At 43.8% G+C, this 15,746-nt stretch overlaps 2 protein-coding genes and 1 long non-coding RNA gene across 5 annotated transcripts in view; 2 read left to right on the forward strand and 1 right to left on the reverse strand.

The window, feature by feature from the left end:
* On the forward strand, positions 1–12,574 carry LOC106565207 (uncharacterized). The gene is made up of 3 exons (XR_001319627.2): positions 1–60; positions 11,786–11,894; positions 12,371–12,574. It is a non-coding gene; the product is annotated as an uncharacterized lncRNA (long non-coding RNA).
* Positions 3,066–14,288, reverse strand: evc (EvC ciliary complex subunit 1). The gene is made up of 20 exons (XM_014132068.2): positions 13,848–14,288; positions 13,450–13,563; positions 12,981–13,067; positions 12,376–12,599; positions 12,141–12,225; positions 11,774–11,872; positions 11,523–11,660; positions 11,026–11,187; positions 10,593–10,809; positions 7,504–7,652; positions 7,177–7,275; positions 6,871–7,083; positions 6,416–6,525; positions 5,947–6,160; positions 5,339–5,554; positions 4,818–4,953; positions 4,413–4,515; positions 3,915–4,041; positions 3,575–3,665; positions 3,066–3,301 (listed from the first exon to the last, which is right to left on the reverse strand). Exons 1-20 carry the CDS (start codon positions 14,031–14,033, stop codon positions 3,201–3,203), a joined length of 2,871 nt encoding a protein of 956 aa, XP_013987543.1. The 5' UTR covers positions 14,034–14,288; the 3' UTR covers positions 3,066–3,200.
* The window catches only part of LOC106565205 (limbin), a 22,585-nt gene continuing 21,119 nt past the window's right edge, over positions 14,281–15,746 (forward strand). For all 3 annotated transcript variants that reach the window (XM_014132065.2, XM_014132067.2, XM_014132066.2), the window contains exons 1-3: positions 14,281–14,866; positions 14,989–15,058; positions 15,432–15,622. In XM_014132065.2, coding sequence (XP_013987540.1) covers positions 14,603–14,866; positions 14,989–15,058; positions 15,432–15,622 — 525 coding nt within the window. In that variant the 5' untranslated portion in view covers positions 14,281–14,602. The remainder of the gene's footprint in view (positions 14,867–14,988; positions 15,059–15,431; positions 15,623–15,746) is intronic.

Raw genomic sequence — 15,746 nt, forward strand, 5'->3', positions numbered from 1 at the left:
GTTTGGAGAGCTGCTTCGTAGCTGTGGAGAGTCCTTGAAAAAGCAAATGGAATGGTTGTCGTGAGTACCTAAGAATTTCTTACATTTTATATAGATTCTGTGAATATATGAAAATATGCTCAATTGTATGTGTGTATAATCGATTACTAGAGATTTGATAAAGTAATACTGGGAATATAATTAGATACAATTTAAACCACCCATTCGTAGACGTACGTAGGTTTTGAGTTGGTATCTTTAATGGATCATTTGATAAAGATGAGGTCTAAGCATTATTAAACTGTCTACAAAGTCTGGGAAATTGGGCTCTAGAAACTGATTGGAGTGTGTCCACTTTTGGTTAACTTACCCTAACGATGTAACTATAAAACGCTTATTGGATTTTCTCCGTCTGGGTACTACATTTGAAATAAAACTGCCCTTAAGGCCTGAAAATGTGTTTTATTTTTTTCTTCCCAGTATGAGGAGTTGCTGGATTTATTGAATAAACCTTTTTCCATACATTTCGAGCGAATTAAGATGGAATCTCGACGTAATTTATAATGTCGTACAAAGCCAAGGGTATCCATCAAACTACGTATCATTGCGTGATTAATGTGATGCAGTGAAGTAATTGAAATACGTTGCATGAGAAAACATAATCTAGTTTTATTAAAAAGCGCTAATTCTTTTTCCTAGTCAATGAATGTCGATTTAACTCTGACTGCTAATCTATTCATTTGGCATGTGAGAATCATCGCCGGAGTAATGCTTGGACCTTTAATTAGGGATATTTTCTGGGAATTGCGTCGTTATTATGTGCCTGATTTTACGACTACAGACAATTATAAATTAAGTTATTTTTCCGGGGTTTCTTCGTCATTTCAAAAGCATTGGGTATATGGTATTGACTAAAATCTGGGTTTCTGATAGAGTATTCTGTTAACTATTGTGTGTGTGTGTTCTACTGAGGATGGGCCTCTGGGAGATAACTCTGACTTGTGTGATAAGTTTGTCTCTCCTCATTTGATAGTAAAGAAATGAACCACCACAAGGGGTACAGGTTAGTCGAGGTAATTTGTACATGTAGGTACTGTAGACCGGGTGGTCAGTTGGCCGGGTGACCATTTGATTAATTGTTAGCCCGAGTGTCCATTTGATTAATTTGGATCTAGACTTGGAGCTCCGGCACCGCTTGCCGTGCAGTTGCAGAGAGAACAGTCTATGACTTGGGTGACTGGAGTCTTTGACAATTTTTTGGGCCTTCATCTGACACCGCCTAGTACATAAACTCAGCAAAAAAAGAAACGTCCCTTTATCAGGACCCTGTCTTTCAAAGATAGTTTGTAAAAACCCAAATAACTTCACAGATCTTCATTGTAAAGGGTTTAAACACTGTTTCCCATGCTTGTTCAATGAACCATAAACAATTAAAGAACATGTACCTGTGGAACGGTCGATAAGACACTAACAGTTTACAGACGGTAGGCAATTAAGGTCACATTTATGAAAACTTAGGACACTAAAGAGGCCTTTCTACTGACTCTGAAAAACACCAAAGAAAGATGCCCAGGGTCCCTGCTCATCTGTGTGAACGTGCCTTAGGCATGCTGCAAGGAGGCATGAGGACTGCAGATGTGGCCAGGGCAATAAATTGCAATGTCCGTACTGTGAGACGCCTAAGACAGCGCTACAGGGAGACAGGACGGACAGCTGATCGTCCTTGCAGTGGCAGACCACGTGTAACAACACCTGCACAGGATCGGTACATCCGATCAGGTCCAGGATGGCAACAACTGCCCGAGTTACACCAGGAACGCACAATCCCTCCATCAGTACTCATACTGTCCGCAATAGGCTGAGAGAGGCTGGACTGAGGGCTGTTGTAAGGCAGGTCCTCACCAGACATCACCGACAACAACGTCACCTATCGGCACAAACCCACCGTCGTTGGACCAGACAGGGCTGGCAAAAGTGCTCTTCACTGACGAATCGCGGTATTGTCTCACCAGGGGTGATGGTCAGATTCGCGAAGGAATGAGCGTTACACCGAGGCCTGTACTCTGGAGCGGGATCGATTTGGAGGTGGAGGGTCTGTCATGGTCTGGGGCGGTGTGTCACAGCATCATCAGACTGAGCTTGTTGTCATTGCAGGCAATCTCAACGCTGTGCGTTACAGGGAAGACATCCTCCTCCCTCATGTGGTACCCTTCCTGCAGGCTCATCCTGACATGACCCTTCAGCATGACAATGCCACCAGCCATACTGCTCGTTCTGTGCGTGATTTCCTGCAAGACAGGAATGTCAGTGTTCTGCCATGGCCAGCAAAGAGCCCGGATCTCAATCCCATTGAGCACGTCTGGCACCTGTTGGATCGGAGGGGAGGGCTAGGGCCATTCCCCCCAGAAATGTCAGAGAACTTGCAGGTGCCTTGGTGGAAGAGTGGGGTAACATCTCACAGCAAGAACTGGCAAATCTGGTGCAGTCCATGAGGAGGAGATGCACTGCAGTACTTAATGCAGCTGGTGGCCACACCAGATACTGACAGTTACTTTTGATTTTGACCCCCCCCCTTTGTTCAGTGACACATTATTACATTTCTGTTAGTCACATGTGTGTGGAACTTGTTCAGTTTGTGTCAGTTGTTAAATCTTGTTATGTTCATACAAATATTTACACATGTTAAGTTTGCTGAAAATAAATGCAGTTGACAGTGAGAGGACGTTTCTTTTTTTGCTGAGTTTAGGTCCTGGACGGCAGGAAGCTTGGCCCCAGTGATGTATTGGGCCGTACGTTATATCTACTGTAGCTTTGATTGGACTGATCAGGTCAAAATCTTGGCTAGCAAGCTAGACAACCAGTCATCACCATGTATCAAGTCGACAATCAACTGGCAAATCCTTTTCAATCCTTGTCATATGAAGGTAAATTATAGATAAAAACGTATTGGTGATCATTGGCCATTTGACATGATCATTACACAACAAGTTGGAAATCGCAATTCAACAATGAGTGGTTTGGAAGGAATCGGTGCCTAACTGCAAACGTTGCAAAGCAATCGCTAGCCTGCTTTCAGTGGACATAAAGAGGATTAAAAAGGGTTATATTACATGTGAAAACTGCAAAAATGCCCAGTACAAACACCCCATCAGGTGGTAATAAACATAGTTGTGTTACAATTATCTACCCGTCTCCTAAAGTGTGCAGTTGCACACTCCCTGTCATGAAAATAAAAGTGTTGGATTGGTGAGCAGAGTTTCATGCTCCCGCCTCTCTCGCCTCTTCCACAATGATGGATTCAATGTTGGACTCTCCTCCTCCCCTGTAAAAATGTGACATTGATGATGCAATTCATATTCACAAACACTCTTATTTGAAAACTATGGTAGGATATTCATAATCATAAAATAAACAAGAAAACTATGTGATAGCTTCTATTTTCAGTAGCAAATATAATGTGCTGTATACCAAGTATGCGTCAAAACGAATGCATTATACTGGGAAAAGGGTGTCATTTCAAAGCCCTGGTCACTAGTACTATTACTAATAATACTGCTAGTGTGCCATTTCAGATACAGCCCTTGAAAATCCTTACCTATGAAGTCATCCTCAGTGTTGAGCTCTTTGCCGGGTAATGGAATCCGAGCTAAGGCAGCTAGTTTAGCTATGAAGGCCTCTTCTGCCTCCTGATGGAGCAAACACAGAAATACAATATACAAAATGAATACAAACGTATTTTTTATTTCATAAAATATTTGTTAAAACCATCTTTAATATAGAAATCATGAACAACAGGCATTATCCATGTATTTACTTATTTTAGCTGGACAAACTACGTAGTAATAGCAGTTAAAACTGAACTATTCTCTGCTTTCACATCAACATGATCATAATGAGGAACCATTGTGAAGGAGCGTTTACAAGGTGGCTGTTACCTGTAACTGTGCTTTGATTCGCTCCATGGTTTGTTCCTGGGCTAACTTCCTTCTCCTCAGAGTTTCACACGCAACCTCCTGCTCCAAGTCATACTGTTCCAACATCCTCTTCTTCTGCAGTTCAACCCTATTAACATGGTGGGTAGTGTATAATGAAAAAGAGTGAGCGCTTCTCTGTATAATATCGTTACAGTATTAGACACGGGTTCATATAGTATTTGTTTCCTTTCATACTTTAGCTGCACTTGATTGAGCCTGCCTGGCTCAAAAGAACCAATGAAATAGTCGCAAAAGTGTAAAAACCCATCCATCTGGCACTCCAGGCAGGCTCAATCAAACGCTCAATTTAAACCAATCAAACGGTCAATTTGAACCCAGGTTTCTACATACAGAATTTGCTTTAGACAACTTTATGCCAAGTCATAGGAGAGAACGGCGGGGAATAAAATGTATAGTATAAATCACAGTCAATTAGTTAGTAGAGAAAGTAAACAGTACCTCTGATGGAACTCGGTGGACATGGGCTTCCTCCCCCAGTTGGCCAGCTCCTTTAGCATGGCCTTGTTCATCTGAGAGCTGCTCTCTCGTCGTTCACACTCCTCTGGGGAGGGGACAGACACAACAGCACAGTGGTAGTTGCATTATTAACTTAGGCCCCCAATTCAATCAATTGAAGATTATGTGTAGGTTTGAGATGTCACACAGCTCCCTTACACAAAAACAATACACCAATCAATTGCAACATTGCACATACACAGCCCATGATTCTGCCAGTAGAACCGATGACCTTCTAGTGTCGTTTTTCAGTGAACAGACTGTAAGGTCCCTCACACATTCATAGTATCTGTAGTTTTACTATAGAATTAGCACTAACGGACCAAAATGGTCACCTGCTCATCTCACCTCTGGCCTTGTTAGGGTGTTGCTGCTGAAGGCCCTTGGTGATGTCCTGGATCTGAGAGTAGTAGCTGGTGACCAGAGCACTGAGGGAATCCCGGGTCACGTACACACTCTCTGACACTACCTCCGTCAACTGGCTCTACCCATACCCAAATAAATAACAATTAGAATAGATAGAAAATAGATTAAAAAAGGAGGGGGGGGGCTATTTAAAAATAATACATAAGCCTAGGTCAGTGGATGCTGGTGAGGGGAGGATGGCTCATAATAGTGGCTGGAATGGAGTAAATGGAATGGTATCAAACGTGGTTTTCATGTGGTTGACACCATTGCATTGACTCCATTCCAGACATTACTATGAGCCGTCCTCCCCTCAGCCGCCTCCACTGGCCTAGGTCCATTATAATTTATACTTGGTTTTCGTCATAATCTAAAATTATCACATTAGCCCTAGTTTGCCCATGTCTGTCTTAAGGGGGTAGGGCCTAGAGGTTGTTTATGAATGAGGCCAGTCGCTCCATTACCTTCCTGCCGTGGTCAGGCTGGGGCCTAGCGGGAGGGGCCTGGTCCATCTGCTGCCAGAGGCTCTGGCTGAGGGCGTGGCCCACCAGCTGCTGGGCATTGGCCTGCAGGAGCTCCGCTCCCGTCTCTAGCTCCGACAGGAACTCCTGCTGGAAGCTGTGGCCAATCAGCAGTGTCTCCGGGCCCAGATGCCTCTCGGCAACACTGGCACTGGATTCCTGTGGGCAGTCCAAGACACAGAGGGAGGTGATTGACAGACCACAGTGACAAGGTGACATATTGATAGTCTAAAAAAGAGCCGTAGATGGAGCAAGAAGAACAGGTAGGGGTCTCTATATACTGTATGCCTTTGAAGCAGTTTCTCTATTCATTTCTATGGGGAATCACAGTGTGCACTTTTTTGTTCTAGCTCTGCACAGACACTTGATTCAACTAATCAAGGGTTTGGTGATTAGTTGACCAGTTGAATCAGGCATGTTTCTACTGGGCTGTAACAAATATGTGCATCCCTCTCCAGGACATGCATTGAGAAACACTAGTCAAAACAAGCCTCATCTTCTCACTTTGTAGAATGTATTATAATGTAATGTTAGTGAATGCGTGACCGGACCTGATGCTGGGCTTTGGGGAGCGTTGGCCTGACTGTGGTCTGGGTGTGGTCCTCTAGAGCCAGCAGGGCCCTGAAGTCACTCTGAGACAGCACCTTGAGCTTGGACAACCTCATTTCCTTCAAGACCCTCAGACAGAAGTGTCTGGCCACAAAGTGCCTCTGCACCGCCACCAGCAGGAGGTGCTGTTTCTTCTCAATCAACATCCCCACATGGCTGGGAAAGAATAGGGATTGGTCGTTGGTTGAGTCAGGTGTGTTAGTTCTGGGCTGGAACAAAAGCCTACACATCCTATTTTTACAGTACCAGGCATGATAACCACTGTGCCACTTTAAACCATGCTTTTGCTTGTCAGATGTGCTAGAGTGTATAAAATGTGTACGATTGAAAATCAAATAGATTTCAGATCATATATGAAATACTGTATTTTTTTTCATGCATTTCCACCTGCCAGAGGTCCCCCTGCTTCACCTGTTAAGCACGTAGCTCTGTCTGACCACCATGCCTCTAAGGATCTTCAGCTGCTGTTCACCTAGGTGTCTGAGGCAGGCCAGCACCAGGGCCGCTTCCTCACACCATACCTAGAGCAGGACAAACAAACAGAAATACAGTATTAAAAATGGGCGTACTCATTAGGGCACACCATAGCAAAACATTTCAAAACGGAAAGCAAAAACAATCGGTTGTAACTGGACCAGATCCAGTAGTACTACCTCCCCATTTCATAAAGTTTTCTTCCATTCAGTGCCTAACGAATATGACCCAGGAGTGTAACCTGGCGCTTGTCCAGAAGAGTGCAACGTTACAGAAGGTCCAGATAAAGATGCATTGAGTAGAACAGATATGATGTCTGTCATGTAGAATAGGGAATCGAGTCAGCTCTATTCATTACATTTTTTGGGGGTCCGGCAGCATGTATACAGTACCTGTCCATCTTTCTCCAATTGAGCCTGTACACCCTCCAGTTGCCGTTTGGTATTGGACTCTGCCTGCTGCAGCAGTGCAACCAGGTCACCATCTAGATCCAGCCATAGCCTCTGGCCTTGGTTTGTGGACAACTGGGGCTGAGCAGGGAGAGCAGATAGGAAGATGTCTTTGGCCAGCTCTCCCAGCTTCTTGGACCAGGTGGCATGATGCCTCTGGAGACACAAAAGCATGGGTTATTTTCTATTCGAAAATAAGTTGAATTAGCACTGCACAGATTTGGGTGAAATGCCATTATTATGACCTACCCTCCAAAGATCACACACTGCCTCTGCCACTCTCCCATCCTGCTGCAGCTCCAAGTCACTGCTCTGCTTCCTCTGCTTCAGAAGCAGCTCCTGATACACCTGGAGAAGAGAACTGAACTGCTAAACCGGAGCATAAGGAGCAATTAACAATGTCATGTAATGGGACTGGAAAACCATAATACACAGAGTTTGTACTTATCCAAATTCGATTTTATAGTGAAGTGAGTGAATAGAGAAGTAGTTTAGCAGTGCCGTTACTGCTACCATTGTTGTGGCACTGGACACACGACAGGGAACGCATGAGCCTACTAAAAGAGAGATACTGACCTTCACAAATTCCTGCAGGTCGCTGTGCGTCTGTGCAGAATCCAGGACACGGCTTCTCTCCTTTGCGTGAGTCCTCAGGAGTTTATTTTTCTTGGAGTCGATCTTCTTGCACTTTTCATATACAATCTCCTTGGTCTTTATCCTGCATTCTGTATAAAAAAATGTAATTACATGTAGTTTTGATTTCTTGACATCATTATATGTAAATGACAATATTACTACACTAAGTTGCTGATTTGGCACAGAATTTGACCAGTTTTCTCTTAACACATTTCACTTAATTCTTTTGTGTATCATTCCGCACTTATCATTTAGAGTTGAGTAGTAAACTACATTACTACAAAATGTACTTATATCAAAATGGTATAACCATACAATTATATTTTATTGTCACTACAGTGTGGTTCGCATTGGTTATAACAGCGCACTCAAAGAATAATAACTATTCATTTGTTTGATTTACTCTTTTTAGTAATGGAGAAAGGGCACTGAACATTTTAAGAAGCCAGTTAATTTAAGATAAGGAACTAGGCCACATAATACTGAAAGATTACCACCATATTCCTCAGGAGGGAAGTTCAGCAGGGTACTAGATAATTACACAACTTCCCAGTGGGCACAACTGGTTACAAAGACGTCATTATGACGTCATGTGCCAAATTGTGCCCTCTGGGTACTCATTTCACATAAAATAGAATGTTAATCTAGGTTGCGTTCGTAAATTCACCCTGGCAATCTACTCCGATATCAGAGCACTCTGGTTTGAGAGTGACAGAGCGCGGAATAATTCATGAATTTACGAAAGACCTAGTACCAGTGGCCTGTGGGTAAAAAAACTCCATGTAATTGTTGCCAGTACAGTGGTTAACCCTCTAGATAACATGAAAACAGTATAACCAGCTCTGCTAGTAAAATGGTCAGAGTGAGGTGTTCTCTCATTTGTGTCTGGAAGTAGCTAGAAAGCCAACCAACATTAGCCAGTTAGCTTGACTGTCGTGGCAAGGTCAAAACACTCTGATCAACCCTACTCTTCGCCCCGAAACAGAAATGCTCTGAATGATCTTAATTTAAGAACGTCCCAGAGCACACTCTGAGACACCGGGGGTCAATTTCAGAACTCACTCCTAATGTCTATGATTTGACCTGATACTGAATTCAGGGAGGTCACTCTTGAACACAAACCAGATTCTTCCTTTCAGCGTTTGGCTATTTGCGCGCGGCAACAATAATGTGTGTCAGGCCAATGGCATGGTCTCTGGCACAACATTTTGGAGGCCCTAGTATTTGCCGCAGAGACATCATTTTGCTATTTTAAAGCAAACTTCCTGCTATTCTACACATTTTGCCATGGGGCTGAGAGAAAATGTGCAGTTATAAAAGCTAATTCCCTTCAATTCTACCCAAGGCTGCGGGGCCAGGTGGATTACCAGGACGTGTGTTCCGGGCATGTGCTGACCAACTGGCAGGTGTCTTCACTGACATTTTCAACATGTCCCTGATTGAGTCTGTAATACCAACATGTTTCCAGCAGACCACCATAGTCCCTGTGACCAAGAATACGAAGGCAACCTGCCTAAATGACTACAGACCCGTAGCACTCACGTCCGTAGCCATGAAGTGCTTTGAAAGGCTGGTAATGGCTCACATCAACACCATTATCACAGAAACCCTAGACCCACTTCAATATGCATACCGCCCAAACAGATCCACAGATGATGCAATCTCTATTGCACTCCACACTGCCCTTTCCCACCTGGACAAAAGGAGCACCTACGTGAGAATGCTGTTCATTGACTACAGCTCAGCGTAGTCAACACCATAGTACCCTCAAAGCTCATCACTAAGCTAAGGATCCTGGGACTAAACACCTCCCTCTGCAACTGGATCCTGGACTTCCTGACAGGCCGCCCCCAGGTGGTGAGGGTAGGTAGCAACACATCTGCCACGCTGATCCTCAACACTGGAGCCCCTCAGGGGTGCTTGCTTAGTCCCCTCCTGTACTCCCTGTTCACCCACGACTGCATGGCCAGGCACGACTCCAACACCACCATTAAGTTTGCAGACGACACAGCAGTGGTAGGCCTGATTACCGACAACGACGAGACAGCCTATAGGGAGGAGGTCAGAGACCTGGCCGGGTGGTGCCAGAAAAACAACCTATCCCTCAACGTAACCAAGACTAAGGAGATGATTGTGGACTACAGGAAAAGGAGGACCGAGCACGCCCCTATTCTCATCGACGGGGCTGTAGTGGAGCAGGTTGAGAGCTTCAAGTTCCTTGGTGTCCACATCACCAACAAACTAGAATGGTCCAAACACACCAAGACAGTCGTGAAGAGGGCACGACAAAGCCTATTCCCCCTCAGGAAACTAAAAAGATTTGGCATGGGTCCTCAGATCCTCAAAAGGTTCACAGCTGCAACATCGAGAGCATCCTGACTGGTTACATCACTGCCTGGTATGGTAATTGCTCGGCCTCCGACCGCAAGGCACTAGAGGGTAGTGCGTACGGCCCAGTACATCACTGGGGCTAAGCTGCCTGCGATCCAGGACCTCTACACCAGGCAGTGTCAGAGGAAGGCCCTAAAAATTGTCAAAGACCCCAGCCACCCCAGTCATAGACTGTTCTCTCTACTACCGCATGGCAAGCGGGACGGAAGTGCCAAGTCTATGACAAAAAGGCTTCTCAACAGTTTTTACCCCCAAGCCATAAGACTCCTCAACGGGTAATCAAATGGCTACCTGGACTATTTGCATTGCATTGTGTTATTTTGGTGATTGTAAGTTCTCAAAGATTATCTTATTTAAAAATATATAACTCCGTTATCTTTCCCACATACTTTATATCTGGTTTAAGTCATTTAAGTGTATACTGAAAAAGTTTCACCATCCCAAAAAGTATCTTACTTTTTTTTATTGAGTGGCGGCAACAATTTATGAATATAGGGGAACACTACTTATAGATTATCTAAGAATGTAGGTGGTGTGTGTGTGTGTGTGCGTATGTGCATATGTGTATGTGTGTGTGCATGCGTCTGTGTATGTCCATGCTCGTGCATGCATGCATGTGCGTCTGCAACATGACTCACCTTCGCTGCAGTGCTGCAGCCCCTCGGTCAGGGCAGTCTGCAGCTCGGCCAGGGTCTTCTCCATGGTGGCGAAGGTCAGGTGGCCATCACTGGTCAGCTGCTCCAGGCCTCGGGCAACCAGGTCCTGTCTGAGGGACACCTCCTGCTGGAGCAGGGCTGGCTTGGCCTGCAGTACACCCCTCAGCTCCTCCCACCACAGCAGCTTCTCCTGGGTCCTCTGGGATAGAGCCAGGGGAAAGAGAGAGATAGACAGTAGTTTATTTTATTTTTTTACGTGTAATGCATCCACGTAAAACAGCGACCATGCATGGAACCTCATTAAAGGTACAAAGCTTTGGGTGCAAATGGAGAAGTTCTGAAAAAGCCTTACTTTTATGTAAAAAAGAACTTCTCTGTCCTGTATCCTTAAATGTTTGTTGTTCTTATATCTCACCTTCATGTCTGCCGCCTGAGTCTCAGTTAGCTGGTTTTCGACCAATAGGAGACATTGGATAAGGGTGTGGATGACATCCTGGGCCTCATCTCTGGGGAGAACACTGGACCTGCCCAGGAGACTTTGGCAGAAGGCCTCCACCTGCTTGCTAAAGCCCTTGGTCTGTGGAGATAGACATACTTCAAGTTTGTCCACAAACGTCCAAGTTTTTCAAGAAAATGTTTCCCCATAAACGTCTAAGATTTGTTTCATCAAACTGGCAATTGTCGGTGAAATCATATATTACTTTGCTAGAGCAGACAATATGGTTCAATGTTGGCGGTTCAATTTGTATAATGTGAATTACACACTATGTGGTTCAAAGGTTTGGTCGTGCTTTTTGATCTAGTCGACTTGGTTACCATTTCAAGCGCGTACCTTTTGAAGCGCGTACCTTTTGAAGCGCGTACCATTTGAAGCGCGTACCATTTGAAGCGCGTACCATTTGAAGCGCGTACCATTTGAAGCGCGTGCTGCAGTAGATCTTTCTGAGTTCTTTCAATCTCCTCCAGGGTACAAGGATCTGAACCTAGGTCTTTGTTTCTCTCACAGGAAAACAGGCTGACTGACAGTTCTTTCTTTAATAAACCCAGTTCCTACAAAGAAATGAGAAAATCAATAAAGATCAGAATCCTTACTTGAGAATTTAAAAGCAGGTTTGTGAGAAATCATGTTACATCTCATGCTAGGATTTGGATTAAGATTGTACCTTTTCTTGCAGGAGAAGAACATTGGTGAAAAAATCTGAATCCTTTTTATCCTTGGGAAAACGACCGCTGAGTATAATTCTGAGAATTTGGAGAAAGAGCTACAACAAGGAAATGGGAGAGGTAAGGGAGATATCTTCTTGAGATTTGGACCCACCAACATGTTACACAACATTTTAGCAAACTAGTTCTGTTGTCATATTATCAATGGAAATTAACTTAAAAACAAACTTACAGTATATAAAGTCTTGATAATGCAATATGAGGAGATAATAGGCTCTATAAGTGCATTCATAATGCATTAATTGGCTCAAGGAATGTGCTACCAAATTGTTTGCTACTGTGTGATGAAAGAAAGAGGTCACCCACCACACATTTCTCTTCCAGGACTTGTGAACAATGTATCTGCACGTCCTGCAGGGCCAGACAATACAGGCTGATCCTGCCCTCAAAACTACATTAGAAACACAGCTTGCATTTACAGTACAGAACAGTAAAGGGAGACTCAGCAATATGACATCCTCATATACAGACAAATAATAGTAGTGTTCCTGGTGAAGCAAGCACATTAATGAACTAAAATATCTGTTCCCCATCAGCTCACCCTGTTTGAGAGAGCGTGTGGGGGTAGAGGGCCACCCTGGTGAAGCTCTCGTTCTGCAGACTCTTGGGGACCAGTGAGGAGGAGATGAACTGGCTGCTGTCGTCGTTGTCCTGGTCCTGGCTCAGTGAATCCCCGCTACAGCCCGACGAGGACTCTCCATTGGGGAGGACAGGCAGCTTGGAGTGCTCGTGCAGTGAGGGGTTGGAGGCTCCATCCGCTAAAGGCTGACGTTGGGATGTGACGTTAAAGGGCCAGTTCACCTCAAAGTCAAAGTTTGCCAGATGTTTCAGCAGAATATGTAGTGGACATTTTTTTTTACCACACTCCTGGACGCTCCTTACCTCCGTTTCATCAACAAAACAAAGACAATAACAAAGTCTTTGGTGCCGAACAGTGGCACTGTTACCCCTAATGCAGATTCGATCTTTAAAGGGGTAGTTCAGCCATAGACTGCTTTTAAAGGGTACAGAACAAATATCTAAATATTTTTTTGTGCTGAACTATCAGAATAAAGACAAAATTACATTGCAAATAGTGTTCCAATTTGGATAGATTTGGTTACATGTGGTATGAAGGCTGTAATATAAACAGATAGATGATCTTACTCTGTATTTCTGGTTGATGGGGTACACCACCTTTGCCCGTGATGCAAATGCAGCCACATCGCTGTTCACAGGTGGCTGCTTCTTTTCCTGGTAAAGGAATAAACAAAGTTAATTGTTAGGGAAAATGTTAATGAAGTCAGGTGAATGTTAATGAAAGCCAAATCAGCTTTTCTTTACACATACACTCTTAGAAAAAGTTGCTATCTAGAACCTAAAAGAGTTCTTTGGCTGTCCCCCATAGGATAACCCTTTTTGGTTCCAGGTAGAACCGTTTCCCCAGAGGGTTCTACATGGAACCCAAAATAGTTTGAACTGGAACCAAAAGGGGTTATACTTGGGAACAGCCGAAGAACCCTTTTGGAACTCTTTTTTCGAAGAGTGTACCTACCTTGCAATATATCTATCACACCAAGGCACTTTTATAGTGCTGAAATATTCTATATCTATAACTAAAATACAATATATTTACTTTTTCATTGGTAGTGGCACTTTGGACACCCTTCTTGCTGTTGCTGACACAGTCACTGTGGTTGTTGTCCCTATCCTGGTCGTCTCCCTCAAACAGTCTTCTGGCATCATAGCCCTAGTGGAAAGGAATGGAAGACAGTTAGGGCTCCCTTAGAATGGGGTCATTTTGAATTGGGTTAATTCAAAAGGACTATAGACTTTAGTTATTAAACAGTTATAAATAGTGTTAATGGTATGCTGACGCTTGCCAAATAGTGAGCTTATGACTACAGAGTTATTGATTATTGCTGTTATTATTGCCAATGAGGTCATGCAGGTGGCTAAGCTATTTGGCTATCCAAACAACGAGTTATAACACTAACTAATACAAACCTATAATAAACACCTTTACAAACTTACTTGTCGAGTTAGAAGCATAGGCTTCAGGCAAAACACATACAGAACGGCTGCAGCTATGATTCCAGAAAAAAAACCACATATAGTGGCCACTGTCAATAACCCTGTAAATATGTGCAGAGATTCTGCAAAGTGAACCAAGACATCATTTGAGCAATCAGGATGCCTAATCGTATCGTGGTCGTTCATTTTGGATAATTCCCGGGTGCAAAGGAAGAAAACAGACGGAAAATGCGCATTTCTTCTACGCCTGAAAGAAAGAATCAGGATAACAACTCAAACTGGTCGTGGACAAAGACCCCAAACCATTAAATCTACCGAAAACAACCGTAAAAGCTACTTTAAAAAAAAATACATATATGGTGAAAAAGTAATAACTTGAGGTATGACACCGTAACTAACAAAAAACTTTTTTTTTTTGTAGCAGTCAGATTCGATGTTTTACAGATGGAGTGTTCGACCAATCATTGAACAGATTTGATGTAACGCAAGACATGTAGGGGTGGAGCTTGTCCTTTTCTTCATAGTTTTGGGAAAGTCTTCGAGGAAGTTTGGATGACCCATTTATTTCCATGACCTATGTTTTTACAGTCAACAAACTGTTTCGTTTCTTTTGCATGCCACCTTTTAAGGCATATTGTAGCACAATTTCGTGTTACCAGAGAACAATGACAACGTTTCCATTGTCTAATACAGTAGCAAGAGGATGCAAGATGTAACGGATTTCGGGAAAGCAGTGAAAGTTTTAGAACAAACGAATGCTTCAGGTACATTTCCTCGTGGAAGTAGTCACTGTATGCACTATTTTCTTCTGTTTTCAACTAGAGTATAGGCCTATATTTTGGAGACGTCTACAACACCGCCCTTTTCATTCGTATGGGTTCTGTAATGTAAGCCATCATGTCAATCCATGCCATTCCGCTATCCTGGGGGACAGCAGCAATGCACATCCCGCGTTCTGTTACATCTCTGTACTATCATGGGGAACTCGACAGAACTCATTTGGAAATGGTCGACCTAGAGTGAGTCCAATTCCCTTATTTCTGTGCCTGTCCTATTTCAAGGGCTGTACATCTATATCTGTCTGTCTGCTATGCAGTTGTTGGAACAGGTTTTGTTTTTCACTATGTTTCCCATTCAACAGGACTCTCCTAGACCATTTCAGCATGACCCTGGTGGAAACTCAGCAGAGCTGAGCTCGAAGAAGATGGATGGTTTGTTAATTTATGTATTCAGAAACATTTATTATCATCCCTAGGGTAACGATAAGGGTATAACGTCAAAAGTGACGTGGCCTTCTCAACTGAAAGTAGCCTATGACAGTAATTCAACCAGTTAACTGTTAAGTCTTCTCAAACCCACTGTGTCATTTGGTAGTTTTTGTATTTTATTAGGATCCCCATTAGCTGTTGCAAAAGCAGCAGCTACTCTTCCTGGGGTCCACACAAAACATGAAACGCGACATAATATAGAACATTAATAGACAAGAACAGCTCAAGGACTACATACATACATACTACAACTACATACGGAACGATGTGTACTGTTACTGTACACTATTGTATGTTTACTAATGTTACTTCACAGGACAACCAGGGCCATGTGGGCCCTTGGCTTTCTGTGCTGAAGAGGGTCCTCTTCGTTCTGTGGCCCCAGCCGGCCCCGGGCGCCAGTCCCTCTACACCTCCTTAAGCCACCTGGCCAACGTCATGCATCATAAGGCCCGGCGCCGCAGGAGCAGTTTCACCAGATACATCACTGGTCACACTCTGCCTCAGGTAAGTACAACACACACACACACACACACACACACACACACACACACACACACACACACAGAGACATAGTCCAGGGCTTGCGGTCAAAACTCCTAATGGAACATAATGGGACAAGTTTCCATCC

This window comes from Salmo salar, chromosome ssa12 (assembly GCF_905237065.1).
Source record: "Salmo salar chromosome ssa12, Ssal_v3.1, whole genome shotgun sequence".
Lineage (NCBI taxonomy): Eukaryota > Metazoa > Chordata > Actinopteri > Salmoniformes > Salmonidae > Salmo > Salmo salar.